The sequence below is a fragment of the Antedon bifida genome, chromosome 7 (genome assembly GCF_963402885.1).
Source record: "Antedon bifida chromosome 7, ecAntBifi1.1, whole genome shotgun sequence".
NCBI lineage: Eukaryota > Metazoa > Echinodermata > Crinoidea > Comatulida > Antedonidae > Antedon > Antedon bifida.
This window is the reverse complement of record NC_136232.1, coordinates 4525120-4543445: the sequence shown is the minus strand read 5'-3', so window position 1 is coordinate 4543445 and position 18326 is coordinate 4525120. Positions and strand designations below refer to the sequence as shown.

The 18326-nt window shown below is 31.1% G+C and overlaps 1 protein-coding gene across 4 annotated transcripts in view; it reads left to right on the top strand.

Moving 5' to 3' along the window:
* Positions 1–16824, top strand: part of LOC144848703 (uncharacterized) — a 28313-nt gene extending 11489 nt beyond the window's left edge. The window contains exons 1-2 of one of the 4 annotated variants that reach the window (XM_078705561.1): positions 4583–4816; positions 14252–16824. In XM_078705561.1, the coding sequence (XP_078561687.1) occupies positions 14291–15535 (1245 nt within the window). In that variant the 5' untranslated portion in view covers positions 4583–4816; positions 14252–14290 and the 3' untranslated portion in view covers positions 15536–16824. Of the gene's footprint in view, positions 1–4582; positions 4821–5304; positions 5320–14251 lie in introns of those variants that run through there. The other 3 variants (XM_078705560.1, XM_078705562.1, XM_078705559.1) reach the window with 3 other exon arrangements.
* Positions 16825–18326: the final 1502 nt, after the last annotated feature.

Here is an 18326-nt window from a genome sequence, read left to right as displayed (position 1 = left end):
GGCGAGTACAAAAATAACAGGAACATAAGCGTGCCCAGAATGACTGTTTGACGTGATGTGTAAAAACTACTGACATTTTGTATTTCCTGCAGTTTTTCCTCAAGTCTACTGAATAAACTATAGCAAATTGAGGGGTCTGATTTATTTTGGGTCTAATTTATTTTAGGTCTAATATTCATTTAAAGCCTTGCTCCCAGGTTATCAACTGTACCAAAGAGCACCTATATGAAGGCCCATTAACTGTTATAGTCTTGCAACCTAGTACCCTTACTTTTTGTAGATATGCAGCTTCATAATCAACTTCCATAGAGCCTTCAGTACTGCACAATTAGTAAATCACCATCATGTAAATTATTAAAAATTATGAGTTTGTGACACCAAACAGATGTTAAAGAATCATACTTTACATGTATGGTATTCCATATATTTAATGTAGTTTATTATATCATTGGCATATGATTGATTTCTTGATATTTTCAGGGGCTCATAATTTTTAAAGTAAGAGAAAGCAAATATAACATCCTATGTAATTAATATCGCACTTCATAATGTTTAATATTTCAAAGACTTCATGCAAATTGAATAATGTCATTTTATCAATCATCCTTGATGATTTTTTTTTTTTAATTATAACAGAGGAACTTTGTAATTTTGATTTGTAGAGCACTCGCTAGTACACTCAATTATAGCATTACCTTCAACTTGCCACACCCAAAGATTGGGAAAAATAATTTATAAACAATATCAGCAAAGTTAGAACTATTTATATAGTTATGAAATTAAACAAATTATTTAATTACTATGCATACTATGTTAATATAAACCGAACATACTGTAGGATATAAAATCCACCTCAATTTTGATATTATTCTTTTTTTTATTTAATTGATAAGACTGACAACTATTTTTGTTCACCTCCACTTAAGCCCACTCTCTAATTACTTTTGATGAGCTTATAATTGACTAGACACTATGACTAACTATATTGTATATATTATTATACTACGAAACTCATATACTGTAGATATAATATTTTTTTAATGGTTGATGTAGTCATTTATTTAGTAACAAAACTATTTCTAATGAATGACTAGGTATGTCTAAAATTATCTATATCATAAGCATCAATTGCAAATAAACATCATAAATACACAAGCTTGTATTTCCTGTCGTTTTATCATTATGAACATTTTTCAAATGAACTATTGAACTTGTCATGTGCTTTAAGGGCGTGGCATTACAGAGAATTATCATTACTTTACCTTTTTATACTGGAAAAAAAAGAGTACATAGATAACAATTTTATCTCAGTACAGTAGTAGTTAGTAAAGCACCAGAAGATGGGGTTGTGCACGAACACAAGTTTTTTTGAAATTCAGAATACAACCTTTCAAATATCAGATATTGTAAATGCAATTTTGTTTTTAAACACAATCTCTCTGTTTGAATGTTTGAAATGCATTCACCAATCTTTCGTCATTATTTTTCGCCAAATTGGTTCCCCATTGCCGTTGGAGACATGGCAAATGACTAGCGTGAACCTAGGTTTGAGTTAAACCAAATTTTATCAAAATTCCAAAATCTTTTTTGTTTTGGTTTTTAGTCCAGGCAGATTTTTAGAGAGTGGGGAAAAACCGACAAGCCTTCAGCTCATTTCCTTTTTGATTTTTTGCGACCTTTACTGTTTGGACACTTTTACCAAAACCCTGTATCCTTCCATGAAACATTAGAACTATGGAAAGATTCTGTGTCGTCAAAGCTAGAAAAATAAAACCCACTCTACAATGTTTTAAGGTATATAATCAATACATTTTTATGAAATATATTTAGAAAATGTCAAACCAATAAAGAAGTGTAATTTTAATTAAAAAGTTGATCTTTTATTTGAATAGAATCAAAATCATAAAGTTTACACAACCACTAACACATAAAGTAGGTATCTCTGATGATATCTCATACAAAATGATAGTTTTTAAGACATCAACAAGTTACTAGTACTGTATTGACTTTTGTACATGGTCCCTTATTCCTATTTTGTGCTCTAGGTTTTTATTAGCCTTAAAAGGATTTTTTACATAGTATAATATTTCTACTGGTTGAAACAGTGAAATTTATACAACTCTCACCGTTTAAAAAAAAAAATAAAAATGAACATTAAATTGAAGATTTGATAAAAAAAAAAACATAGTATAATTTCTTCTTTCAATTAAATGTTATAGAATTGGGAAAAAAAATGTTTTACGTAACATTTCATTAAGAACATAACAATTTATAAATCACATCCATGGATGCATAATGGCCCAACCCACACTGTAGTATAACATGTGTTGAGAGAAAGCGAAGAGGGGATATGGGTTTCTCATGCTTTTTTCATATTAATGTCAAATTTGTTTTATACTGTAAAGTTAATAATTCACATTTTCAGATATGAGCTATTAAATTCTGAACACAAATAGTACAGTACAACAAAATATAAACATCTAAACACACACCCACTACTTCTGTGCTGTTGAACAGGGGTGTGGTCTACCAGGGAGCATGCTACCAGGGCCCAAAAAGTGTTCTAATTTTGCCTTGTGTTTTTCAAACAAATGAAATTTAAAGTTTGAGGGGCCAGGGAGGGAGGCAGGCATAGGGATCCTTCAATATTTTTGAAGTGGCCATAAACCTTACCATGTTTCTAATTCATTTTTATCATCACTCCTTTTATTTTTTCACATGGTATCTAAATGAGGTTAGACATAGCCTCTGGCGCCACAAAGTCATTTCATTTTTATTTTCTAATAATCAAATTTGAATATTTGAATTTTGTTTATGTTTTTACAAAACAGGCCTAGCTATTAGTATTTAGGTAGAAATTTCAGGTTTAACCGAATTATGTTTTTCCTGAATTACTGGTCAATTAATAGAAGAATTAATAGGAGAAAAAGAGATTTTAAAGAAACAGCATTTTATTAAATATTTATTAGTTAAAAACGAAGAGAAAAGAAAAGCTCTACTCGGTTTTTACCATGGAATAGAAAAGTTATTTAATATGGCAAATCACATTACTGTAGGGATCTTTCAGTTTGCGATGACCAAATGTGCGCATGTTCCACACCCCGACACAATCGTTTCTAGGTGCAGTGGATGACCGACTACACATGGATTAACCTGACCTAGGTCAGTCATCACTCCTCGGTGGCAAATCAAAATCTGCCTATTAAAGCTTGCTTTGCAGCTGTTGAATAGAACCATTGAATATAATTAATATTCCATTAACAAAAAATCAACCAATCAAAACGATATACTTTGATATGAAATATTGATGTGTAATGTACTAAATGCTACAGTTAGTAAGCAATGTATATGCTGTTGTAGTTAAACATACTATATATTTCTGAAAAGGTCAATATTATAGTGCTAGACATATCCTGTTGTAACTACTGTATCCCCGTTGAGAATAGTATTGGCTCATCACAAAGTATTATTTTGGATTCATAATATCGTAACTATAATTACACAGTGTGCTGTCATGTGATTAACATTTAGATTGGTAAAAATAAGTTAATCTGAGTAATAATAATATGAGGCCTGTTTAAATATAGTATACAATACATATATTTTATATTGAGATTTGTTTCATAACATTTCTTTCTGATAGTTTATAATTTTTTTTATCATTTTATAGGTTTAAAATATATAAACACATCAGGCACAGAATAAATTCTCAACCGCCCGGTGATATACTGAAATTTAATTAATCAATTTGATACGATAAAGATGAGGAAATCTGAGAATGAGAAAAAGTCACCCAAACTGAGATTTGAACCTTCTGCTTGATATGCAGATGTCCTAACCATTAGACCACTGGACTTTCATGGTATTGTTCAAACTCGATTGGATAGCAACTCTTTAACATTCTCGGCGTGGTACAGCGCAGCACTAGTCCCTTAATTGCACGCATACCAGAGATCAAATTGATACGCCCTCATCTTTTAGTATTTTATTCACTAAGCGGGATCTCCAAAGAGATACTTGCAGGCATGCAGTACACCTCCCAGTGATACTGGACAATAAATAATGGTTAAGATTTGGAAATCTGTGAGAATGAGTGAAAGCCACCCCAACCAAGATTCGAACCCACCATTTATAAATTAATCCGTTTCTAGTGTATCACTGAAATTAATGAATGTGGGATTTCTCTTTCAAAATACACACTGTACAGTAATACAATACCTCTGTAGCAGTTGCCACATGACTTCAATTTTCTTACCAGTTTATCAAGACAAATGATTGTACCTAGTATTTTATTTTGAACTATACCAGAAAAATATAAGAAAATAAAAATCATATATTCCAGACCTTATTCTACCTCATGCTGACTATGCTTCTGTTTTTAATATGGCTTTTTTATTTAAATCTCTAAACCAGCTGTGATAAAATGGTAATTTACCCGCCCCCTAATATGATTATAGTGAATGTAGTGTATTGTGTTGTATTTAAGATGCTTTAATGTTGATCCTGACTTAAGGGGTGTAAAGTATTGTACTCATGGGCCCGTGTATGATTAGGGTCTAGGTTGGTTCCATTAAGCCCAGGTCACTGGTTCATCAAAGAACTTCAACTTGAAAGAACCTTGTTAGATCATTCTTTGTCGATACATTATGTGCCAGTTGAGTGAACGAAGAGAAAAAGAACAGTTAACAGAGTCTTGTATGATCAAGATTTTCTGAACAATAACGGTAGATAGGGTATTCATTTTGACAAAGCTTTTTAAAAGGTTGGTTGATAGACTGCTGGTGCTATATTGTGAGTTTTAACCTGCTTTTTTTCGGTGAGTTTTACATTTATTTGGGATTTTTTACAATTTTTAAAGAAAATCTAATCTTCTGTTTCTATTGGTAATCATGCTTTTGTTCATTGATATAAGATGTATTTATAGATATATTACAACATGAAAATTCGAATAGATTTTATCTATGTTAAATATCTTTTTGACTCAGTCTTTCATGGAAATAATAACACAGTACTTAGAGGGTACAATTTAAAAAATACAGAAATCATGTATTTTGAATTTTCCAAAACTGTCTAGCACATTTGCCTATAATATTTCCATAGCTATTAGCAATCAATATACTTGTTATAAATTGTGTTGTAAACAAACCATAGACGTACATTACTTAATTTGTTCATCAAACTTTTAGCTTAAGAAAATGGGTAGGACATGACACACATAATCAGGCCCATAACAAGGGAGATTTGAAGGGGTCTATTGAACCTAATTTTTAACCCCCTGAAGTGCACTTTTCAAGCTGGAAACAAGCAGCGGAAACAATGGTAAATAGGCCTCTAGTCTAAAAAACCACCTGTAATAAATTCTGGCTATGGTCTTGCTTAATATTAACTTTGTTATTCATACAATTACAATTAGAGATTCAATGATGTAGGATTATGTTAATTATAGCATTATATTATTGCACACTGGCAGAGGTTCTGAATGTTATATATCACAGGTGCATACAGTATTGATTATGTATAATCCAAGTAACATTAGTAACATTCGACATTAGCCTTGCACGTTGGATACATCATAGGTGATGGATTTGAGGGATGGCAAGCGATGCATGCGCTTCCTTATGAAACGATTTTTCCATACATGCATTACTTGTTTCACCTGTCGTAGATACTCATGTATAGTGGCACTTCATCTTGGTAGTTGAGATATGATTAACAATCCCAGGGTTTTGGTTCAAATCATGGATCCATCACAATACCAGGATTTTTCTCATAGCCTTAACAGCGCAACCACGTAAGCCACACAAGATTGGTTTAGAAAGTACATGAGTTTGTTTCCCATACTGTAATTGACGAGCTGTGTAGTTGGATGTGTGTGTTGTTGAAATAGAAAAAAGGAAGAAAAGAGAAGGTTTTGGGGGTAATAAGTAAATATTGGTTACCATGCAGAATACTTAAATATTACTCACATATATTTTCATAAATTTATAAATTTGTTGGATTCATTAATTCATCTCGCAACTCTTGCTTTTTCATTCTTTGTCTTTGTAGTATGTTTTTGTTCAAGGTACTAAGTTGCATTCCGTCAATTTTAGTATCTGTGATTTGTTCATTTGATAGTGAAACCAATACGAAAGCTAATCCAACACTACTATAACAGATTACATCTTTTGAAATCTTTCTTTTTAGCTTTCTGCTACCATGGTAATCAAAACCAACGATTTACATCAAAGGCATCAAGAACATTAGTATCTTCGTAAATTACATTCATGTCGTGTATCAATAGCTTACTTTTGCTACGTTGCAAAAAACGTTATCAACGAACACATTTTTGTCCAAATTGAAGGTACATATTGTTTTGAATGGTTTCCATATAATTAAAGCAATATACAATAAACAGTGACTTTGGGGTTTTTTCATGTACCAAAACATAGGAAATTTGTAATTATAAATAATGAGAAAAATGTCGTTTATCGTGGTTGTTTTGTTTTACACTGTTATAGTTAGCGGATGTTACATTAAGAGTCACTGCCTGCTAATGTGATTCATGAATCATAGACAATTTCATGTTTTAGAACATACCAAGAACATAGTATTAGAACATTACCGTGAACATAGTTATGTTATCCTCATTATATATTCATGCATGAGGCAACCAATAAATTATGTGGAACATTCTTAAGTTTCCCTAATGTATTCATAACTTTATTGAGAATTAACTTATGTTATGCTCATTATATATTCATGCACAAGCCAAACAATAAATTATCCGCAACATTCTTATGTTTCCTTAATGTAATCATGTATAAAATGTAAAGCAGAGAATTTGTCTACAAGCATTCGCGTTTGTATACAAACTAGCCACAACAAAGTCGTGTACAGCCCCTAATGTATTAACTCGCAGGTCAAATAATATAAAGAGTACCAAATGCAGTCAAATGTATTCATGCACTAGGGTTTGGCATTCAGCCTATCACGTGATTATGCTCCTTCATATTTTTCTACAAACTACAACACATAACGTACATCCGCTAATGTATTCATGCGAAGGGAATAACATTATTCAAAATATCTCGCGTTCAGCCCCTAATGTATGCATGCAAATGTTATAACATTATTCATGTTCGTTCTTCAGCAACATACTCATGTACAGCCTCTCATATATTCATGTGCAATAACATTGTAATACCTTCATTCTTCAACAAGCAACAATGTTGGCTATAACATTAAGAATATCTCTTATCTCTATATTTCGTTCTTCTACAACATACTAATGTACAGTCTAATGTATTCATGCGCAAGGCTATAACATTCAGACTATCTTATATGTGCAATTGTTTTAAAACTACAGCCAACCTCTATTCAGGGGACAATTATTAAGTGTCCCCTATACGGTTTCTACTGGAATACGAAAATACTGGAAACTCAATTTTATTCAAGCACAAGGATAGAACATGTTCATGTATATTGTCCCTAATGCATTCATGTGCAGGTCAGAACATTATTATGTGAATATTCCAAATTTATTAAATGTTATTCATGTCCAATGGTTAAACAATTAAATTCTCGCTCTTTTATTGCCCTATGCAAAGACATAATTATACTCTATGTATTCAAATGCAGACCAGAATATATAAAATATATATTGATAATTACTGTAGTATAGTAAAATTCTATTTATATTAATCGTGAGTAATAATCATAAAGACAAATGAACAAATATAAATTTAAATTTACAATTCTTTCGAGCACATTTCTGAAAATTCATTAATTATTGAATTAGCTAGCATACATTTCCTGTTCTCTGTGCAAAACATTATTTTTTATTTATTTGATCTTGAAAAGGATTTCATGATGGTTCCGAACACTTTATTATTCAATTTTACAAATCATGTCAGTCAATATAAAAGTAATAGAAAAAAAACATTCAATAAAAATGATTAATAATTAATACAATGTTGCTTAAATGACCTGAAAATGAACTTTACTTTAGAATTATTATAGCATATGAATTATAATATAACAGTTAAATAGCTTAGGGTAATAATTTCAATTCCATAGCTTTCATTCAATATTTATTATTATAAGTTATACGTTACTGTATATTATATACATTATTTTTAATAAATTTAATAAAAGCAATTTATACAAATTGTAGACTACTTCAAATAGTTAGTGACACCAGAAAATGGTTTTATAAAAACAGTGTTTCCCTAAAACGCATTTTCTTTTAGATTTATAATTGCTAGAAAATTCATTTTAAGGTTTAATTATAATCTTGTATATAATTAAGTAGTGTTAGGGCTAAACAATAGTGTCATTTCATAAAACAAAAAATCCATTTCACATGCATATTTTCTGTAGTCACTTTGTTTAGGCCTTCTAAGATTCAAATTCATAAAGATAAATTACTAAAACTTTGCCTCAGTAGTTCAGGAATGAATAGGCTATTCTTATTGCTAATTATGCCTAAATATCCTATTCTTTTGGTCCATCAATGCAAAGGAATTTCATATACTTTAATATTTTTTCACATGCTCTGTGCATTTCTATCAAATAGTTGTGGTTGTTTTTACCTTGAATGAAATGACAAACTTATAGTATAAACAATTGATTCATTTGTTGTTTTTTCTCTTTGACTTTAAAGTTTCAGTCATAAATAAAATAGATATATGCTCATTGTTAAAAAGGCTTTATGTACTTGTAAATTTCCCATGACATTCCTAGTGCAGTATTTTTACAATAAAAGATAATAAAAGAAAAGGATTTGGTACTGTCAGGGACTTACAGTAAGTACAGTATAGTGGCTATTCATTAATAAAAGAAGCAATATACTGTTTATTAACAAAACCTTAAAGACACCTTCCCTACGTTTTTTAGATCTATTTTAAGATTACAAACTATATTTAATGTAAAAATAATACTATATGGTCCTATTGCGATAACTTTTTCATCTTTAAATGGTTAAAAATGTGAAAAATAAGTCGATTCTAATAATTATAGCGGTCCGCTATAAATCCCAAAATGCATTGCGCTCGGATTGATATTTCTGGTTTTCTTCTGTAATTCACCCACTTTTCAAATGGAAGAAAAATAAAAATACCGGGTTTTCCCCAATTTGTATCAACAGAGTCTGGCAAAAATAGAAAGACAATTAATGCAGCAACTATACAACGTCAGGCTAGGTATATAGCTAGCGTACGATGTTCGTACGTTACCGATGTTTACCAGCTAGGCCTACAAAACTAAGCCTAGCTAGGCTAGGCCTAAAAACCGTCCACGAGAGGTCAGTCACCGCGAGCTACTTAGGTAGTGCATTGTTTCTCACCTTTTATCATAATTTACTGTAAAACGTACATTTAAGACAAGGAATGACCTGGTTTAATGTTTTTAAAGTAATATATATGTATTATTTTTACAAAACGTCACAAATTGTAGGGAAGGTGTCTTTAATATTTGATATACATACCATGCACTATGCACTGGGATGTACCCACATGTATTAGGTCTGTGGTTGTTCACAGGTTTCAATCTGACCACTTTTTGACAGGCCACACCCATTGATTAATTATCGCAGTAGATTGGAGTTTGTCCAATAATCCATCCAGAAAGGAAAGTACTGTACAGCTATGTTTACATTGAGCCAGGTTATGTTCTTTTTTTTTCGATCGCACATTTATAATTTGTTAGAAATCTAGAATGAATTAAACTCTACACCAATTTTTCACATGTTTTATCCAGCCACCAGATCGAAAATTGGGTTCAGTTTGTTCAGTTTCATGCTTTACTATAGATCTGCTTTGAAAATATTTTGCTACTACCAGCCTAGTACAGTATATCAATTTAATTTTATAGTAAGTCTAATTTTGTGTTAAATTTATGTTAAATTAATCCATACAAAAAAAACATTTAAATATGAAAACTAATTCTTATTTAATTCCAATAACAATTAAGACTTAAGACAAGATTAGCCTTTTATCTAAACAACACAGCCAACTTCAATTATATCACGTTTCTTTAAATAATTGTTTAGACCAATCTATTTACAGTAATTCTCACAGGTACTGTGTGCTTAGGATCAATTACTGTGCATGGGTTGTAAGACTGAAACATTATTTGCAAATGGACAGTTCTCATATTCTTTTAACATTTAATAGTTCTAAAGATTAACTCTCCGAATCTGGACAACAAAGTTGAATGGGACTGCTATCTGTCAAGTTTTCCAGAAATGTTGGTAGGGTAAAACAAAAATAGAATTGGGGTTGTTTTGCATGTCAGTAAAGAAAGTATGGTTTTAAAAAATGATTTGAATATTATTTATATTCATATAATTGTCATTGCATCCATATCTTACAAAATACATAATATAACAACAATAGATGATTTATTTCCTTTGTTTTCGGGTGTTTTTTTCAGAAATATTTCCCTCTTCATTTATCTAAAGGAACAATTATTCATATAATTATCATTACATCCAATGATGGAAGAAAAAACCACAATATATACAACTTATTTCCGTTGGTTTTTTGGAGGTTTTTTGTTTTTTCCCTTAGGAAACAAATGTTAATAATCAAGATACAACCACAATAATTGTCATGTGTAATGTTTTACAAATTCTTTACCATCTGTTCAAAAGTCTAAAGTTAATTGGTTTCTTTCAACAAATATAAATTAAATGTTGAGAAAACAAAGCATTTTCATTTCTTGGTCCTTTATCGGGCAAATTCTATGACAAACAATTGTATTATAGAACCCAATTATTAACCTTCCATGATACAGGCATCACATGTGAAAGATGCTGTATTAAAAAAACAAATTGTCCAGAGGTGGCGCCAGGATTTGCCTGACGGAGGGGCCATTCGCTGTAACTGACATTTAAGTGTAGTTTTAATCGCTTTATGAAATGGGCACTCAGTAGGGTATTGTTTTATTTTTAACAAGAAATATTTCTCCCCAACAACCATGGTTAGTCTGCCCGACGAGGGTTGGCTCTCCCCGACAGAGGGCCCTGGTGCCACCACTGAATTTGTTATATAGACATCAGTACTGAGAACTATAATTGGGTGGTAATTTGGTAGCTGCCAATCTATTCTACAATTATTTGACTTAAGTTACTGTCATCCCTTTCATGTTAAGATTAGCTTGACATGTTTTACTTAACTCATCTTTATTACACAGTTTTGTGTTTATACTGTAAACTTTGAAATGTTTATCTTGAAACTTGACAAGTTGGTGCTAAGTTTGTAAAGTAAACCACTTATTTTGTATCTCTGTGTAGTGCTTTAAGTAAGCTACTATAGGATATGTTAACAGTCCTTTATGACAGATTTTACATATTACTGTATATATCAATTATATTATGATGGTGAATTTAACATTTTACTGGAAAATTACTAATTTATATTCAACAACGTTTAGCTACTGTATGTTATAGAGTATTTCAGAACATAATTTGGCCTTTTTCCAGACCTACTAACTGCAGTATAGCATCTGAAATAGTGTTACTCACACCTTTTTAACATGCATTTAAATTTCTATTTCAATTTTAAAGGTGCACACCAATCATTTGCGATCTTTCACATACAAAAAAAAAAGCGAATCATGCAAGTTTTGCAATCAAAATTTGCAGTTTTCATGAATGACTGACATTCAACATGTTATTACCACTGGCAGCAGCATGTTCTGGAGGTTTAACAATCTTTGTAAACACAGTCTATCATGCACACCTTTTATTTCAGTCCAATTTCACTTGCATTTCCCCAGAAATATAAAAGTCAAAATTTGTAGTCTTTATGTATGAAAAGTTATTGAACTTATAACAATGTAGACAAGTATGTTTTTATTTTGTGAATGATGTCACAGGCTAAAGGTCTTCTCTGGCAAATGGTTGTTTTCTAACCTTTGATATGTTACCATAGCAACAAGTGGTACCAAGAGAATGTAGTTAAAGGTCTTATAATAAATATACTCATTGTAGAATGATAAGGATATTAAGTTGTATAATGCAGTGTAAACAATTTGAATTTGGAAAGATATTGTTGTGTTGATTTTACTACTACTTTCATGAAGGCAAGTATCTTTATTTTCATAAATAAAAACTAAGACTAAGTTAGGGCAAAGATGTTGGCCTATTTAAATTCTATTCAATAGATTGACCAAGTTTTCATGGATAGAAAAACACAATTTCATATTTTAAGTAAATAATTTTTGCATTTTAGTGTACAATGTGTATGGAGTATTTACTGTATTTCTGTCTAAGATTACAGTTATTAGTGACAGTTACTTATACTTCATTCCAGAGGGAACACACAGGATGTGGTGGGTTGGACAGGGTGTGGTGTTGTCTGCAAGGGCAAACCCAGGGCCTATAAATATGAAATTCTGAATATAACCTAACATTCTGTTCTATAATTTGCATTGCATTTTTAAAATGTCTAGAAGTGCATTTAAGTGCATGAACCTAAGTATTAAAATACCACGTTGTGAAAACCTACATTTTTACATGATCAAATTACTTTGATTTATTTATTTTACAGAAAAAAGGTTTCTTTTTCTTTTTGATCATGTTAACTAAAAACTTCAAAAGAAACCAGTAAGTTTGATTTACTTGCCTTGAAGGCAAGTTACAATATTCAAATCTTATTGATACAAGCCAAGTCTTCATATGTTAGTATAAAGTGTATTTTGTATAAATTTCTTTCAAATACAGTAACTGTTGTTCTGTGTGAAATTTGTTACTAGATGACAGACATCGTTTTAAAATGGTTTCCACAAACACAGAATATTTATTCTGTGCTGTGATATACAAAGTTTGAGTATTTTTGGCATAATCTCTATGTTCTAGTGTGTATAATTACATTATTTGGTGTAGAGCCTACGTTATTTTTCCCTAAAGTGGGGATGTTTACTGAACCAATAAATTCAAGTAGATCTCTTGAACCTAACAACACTTCCAATTACAACACCAAATGGTGTATCTAGCAGTATTAAAATGAAAGGTGGGGAGAAAGCCGGTGGACGAACTTTTAGTTATTATTCAAGGAAGGAATAAGCTGTGGTAGGGAGGAGTGTGTACAACAACACCCTCACAACTAGGATACAACACACGTTAAATTGCAACCAATATCAATGTGACACAGTCTGTATGAGATATTGCATATATTATTAGTATAATTTTTTCTCTTATAAAATTTAAGTTTATAATACTGCAGTAGAACTTCTTTTTTGTTTTTCTCCTATATTTAAGTTAATAAAAGTATAATTTGCAATAAACAAAATGTGACTAATTTAATCCTCCAACCAGGTTTTTGTATTTTGTAGTAGTGTCATTTCTAGATAGGTTTGTTTTCTGCATATCTGTTTGACTAATCAAGTATGATTTCCTTCCTGCCTTTTGTTTCCTTTTGTTTTTTTCATTATATTTATTTTTAAAAAGATAAGCAAAACAAAGGCTAAAATGTTTTGATCTTAAATCAAAATTTAAGAATGTCGGTATGAATGTATGAGTTAAATGGAGGAAAAAGAGATTTTGAAAAAAGATTTTTTTTATATTTCTGTATGTTTTTATATGTAGTAATATTAATAGATAAATAAACCGTTTTGATACCTCAGATAATTACTTTATTTAAGAAATTTATGAAATCTATTTAAATTGTTTTTCTCTAGAAATGCGTACTGTATTATTATGGTATAAAACCATCATGTAACATTATATGATTTATTAAGCCCCTGGATGTCAATTATTTTAACCCTTTGTCATGGTTATTATAACCCTGGATATTGCTAAAGTTGCATTAGTTGAATTAAGAAAAAGTATGGCATAACATTCATAATGTTTAATATATAACCATCATAACATAATTAAATATTTTAAATTTTGATGTTTATTTTTTTTTTAAGATTTGTTTTTGAAAATTATGACATCCACTGATATATTGAACATTTCAACTGTATAATTTTTCAATAAAATGTATTGAAATTTAGATTTGATTTGACAGATGTTTTACCATAGACTAAAAGATGTGTACAGAATTTTATATTATTATGAGTTTTCCTTTGTTTGTGAAGTGGGCAGGGGGAACATGAAATTAGCAGACTAACTAGACTCAATGGTTACACAATAATTTGTGGATAGAAATCACATTTAGTCGTCATCATTCTTTAATCATTTCTTTAACACAAAATAAAAATCATAAACATCTAGAAAAGAAATTAAGGTTTTAATGAATATATTTATTTGTTACTTTATTTATAGATGTTCTAACTGTCAGTGAGGAGGTGAGGTAGCTGCATTATGGGTTGTGCTTACTCCAGGTCTGAGGATCTGACGATGCCAGAGCGTGCCCTTCATAACGAAGAATCTAACGGTTATTTTCGTCAGACGTTGCAAACACCGATGGATTACATCATAAAAAGTGGGGTTATAGACCAATCTAATGAAATGTCGTATCACGGTCCACCCTCTCATCTGCAGAATTCGGTTGACGTACACCCATTCTGGCATTTTTACGGACGTGATTACGTGCCTACTGAACGTTTCAGAGATATGAGTCAGGAAAAACCGGCAAGTCTGTTGCCGGCAGCAGAGACAGCTCAAGAGCTTCGTACAATTGAATTGCAAGAAACAATGCAGAGTTTGCGAAAACAAGTTGCGGGTGTTATCACTAAGAAAACGACCGAGCGCAAAGCAGCGGCTAAAGTCGTTGAAGAATCAAACCAAAGGCTTTACCAATTAACAAAGGAGGAACAAAGTACATTAGATTTCTTAGAAGCAACGTTAAATGACTTTGATGACACTTACGATACGAAAGATACTCCTTACAACTCACTAGTAGATTCTAACATGAATCTTCATCGTAAAAATCCAGTACAAGTGGATGATAGCCTAATCGTGGATCCAAAATCAAGGATTGGTACTAGAGTTCACCAAAACGCCATGTATTTACCTGATATTTCCACAAGCACACGACAAAATATACAAGATAGGATACATCTGCAAAATTTTGAAACAGATTACAAAACACAGAAGAATCTTGCCATAAGTGATACCCACAACATGAACGCTATTAATGTGAAAAATGTTAATGACAATGTAATACGTAGACAGAGTTCCAAGAATAATGTTAACATTAAGCCGCTTACTAAATCATACATAGAGGAAAAACCCGAAAAAGAAAAACTTGAACGTAGAGCAAGTAGTGTCCGTGACTTAGTGAGAATGTTCAGCGTAAAAAGCGATAAAGAAAAAATGGATAGTGATTTCATAAATGAGGAAGACAAGTCACATATATGTGGAGAATATAAAGAACTTAACAATTGCGATGAAAATGAAAATAATAACATTGATAATAGCAAAGCAGGAAGCAGTAGACGTAAGTCAATTGATAATATGTCCGATGATTCTGCTATCGTTACCGAAACTTTAGACCTTGTTGACGAAAACATCACTACAACTCAAACCGTCGTTAAAGGACACAAAAAACTTACTGAATCCGAATCGACACTAACACAAAAAAGCATTGACAGTGGAATCGCTTAGATATTATGCATTGGAATAGGATATTCAATTTACTGTATTGATAATGGAATATTATATACAGTATTATACATTGGAGCAAGTAAAAGTCTATTTACTATTACATTACATTGTATTGTAGTGGAATTTTTTATGGTAAATGTTTTTTGAAACAAGAAATATATTTGCTGCATTTATATTCTACTAACTCTGGTACGAACAAAGATATTTATAATTATAAATTTAAACTTTGTAAAGAAATTAAGATATACTATAAAGAAAAACAACTTTATTTTTTGAATTTAATTAATTAATCTATGCAAAAAAAAAATATTTTTGTGACAACTCAAGATTAGGTTTATTTTTTCAAAGAGAATTTGTATTTAATTTTAATATCAACATAATAATACCGTAGTTGAATGGAATGTTAATTAGTATCAATATTAAAAATATAAAAATAAGGAACAAGTTACAGTAGATAAATCAAACAAATACTCAATACACAAGATGGCATCTCTTTGAGATTAACATATATAAATTTGTAATTGAAGTAAACAGAAACTGAAATACAAATATAATATTCTTTAAAAATTAAAAAAATCAATAACATTTTTAAATTATACTAGAAAAGTATCCAGAACTATGTTTTGTTTAGGAGGAAATTACATACGACTTTATTTATTATTTATCGATGATGATGATTTATGTATAAATGTTGCTGATGAGATGGAAGAGCTGAAATGACAATAAAGAGGGAATTATCCCTAGATTGATTCTCCAGTAAGCAATTAGAACGTTCTTAATTCATTTCACAAGCAATTATAAAATTAATCCAAACTCGTTATCTGATGATTATTACTTACTATGTGTGCTAGTAAAAAATTAAATTCAGTAATGTATATTTTTATAATATAGTAATAGTATAAATACAGTAGACATTGTTTGTTTTATATTACATTATTATTATTATATTACATTATTTCAGAGATGATTTAGAAGAAGTGCCTATATTAAGTTTGGGATGTTTTTTTTTTCTTTCTTAAACTCTTATTAAACTTGAACATTAAGTTTTTTCTTTTTTCTATGATTATTTATTCCTTTTCTAAATTTATATATTGTCTTGTCATCACAACCACATAAATCCCACCCTCTAACCGACCCCCTTTCCCATCCTCCAATACAATAACCACCTTCTATCTCATCCGCCAATAGAAACCATTGTATTTCCCAAATTTAGAAAGCCCCAGATCAGGTTCTCCCTTGCACCCAATTATGAAATAGGGGTAACAATAATCTGGGGGCTGTTGAACCCACAAATGTGAAAACGCCCACAAATGTGAAAACGTTTCTCATTTGTGGTCGTTTTCACATTTGTGGGCGTTTTCACATTTGTGGGCGTTTTCACATTTGTGGGTTCAACAGGGGCCTTTATTTTTAAATTGAAATATAAGGGAAGTGCCTGATTTACCTCCCCCTCTTTGAACCAGCCTCCAATCAGTTCAAGTGTAATACTAATTAATTGGAGAACTATTATATATTCCTGCTGACAAACGGCCATGATACTATACTGTAGCTATCTCAATCACCACTCAGCTTGTTATTAAAATAATCAATCAATATTATTGTTATTCTTATCTTCTGATTAACCCACGTTAAGTAATAATAGACAAGCAGTATGTTAGTGTTTAAATAATATTAATTTGGACATCAATTAACATAACATAGTCAATATTTACATTGTTAATTTTGATGTCATTGTTGGGTTTCAATATAAAATGTGTTACATCATGGAGCTACTCCATGGTTATATCATCTTACAAAGTAATTTAATATGGTTAATTGAATCACTCCAAGGTTAATATGCATTTATGCATGAAAGATATTACTTTATGTAAATAATAAAAAAGGATAAACAAATTCTATTGGATATTTAAAACATTCCAGATACCGATCAGTGTTAATCAAGGATAATATGAAAATAAATGAATGCCTAATATTACACTGTAGGCCTACAACTCAGTGAACACGAAATAGTGTGAGTTATGGTTGTCTGATCACTACCACAATGTAGCATGGTTGTTATGTATGAAAAGGACTTGCAATATGGCCTATAATCAGCACAATAAGCCTATTGTAAATTATAATCGTCTTCATGCTTAACTCTGATAACATTTGGATTAGGCCCTCTATGGACTCACCAGCAGTGCAATGCCTACCCAGATCAGCACACTCCAAGTTCTTTAATTCAACATGCATGTAACTACACAGAACCAACAGCCTTATATCCCATCCTAAGGATGAGGCAGCAAGATGTTGCCTTAAGGATACCATCAAATAGTCACATCAAACCATATCTATTTTATTTATTTTAATTCTACATCCAAGTGCCATGGCCAATTACAGGTTATTATACAGTAATAAATTTAGACCTTGTTGACGAATTTCACAACTCAAACCGTTGTTAAAAGACACAAAAAACTTACTGAATCCGGCAGAAGAAAAAAAGTGTGTGCATACTTTTGTTGAACACAATTGAAAAAAAAGCAACACAATGGTGCTACAATCTTGGTATTGTCAATAAATTCATCTAAACACTCCCACACCCCTCTCCCTACAAACCAAATGATGGAGTCTGTCATGAATTTCAAATCTTTCAGGTTGTACTAGCAGAGTGGTCCTATGTTAGCGCAAGGCTCACGACATCTCATGTAGTTCTATGCAGGCGGGTCTATGGTCCTTACCTGCTTAGGCCCCCAATTCAAATTAATTAGACAGAGGCCTAGTTATAAACTTACCTTTATCCGAATTTCGCAGT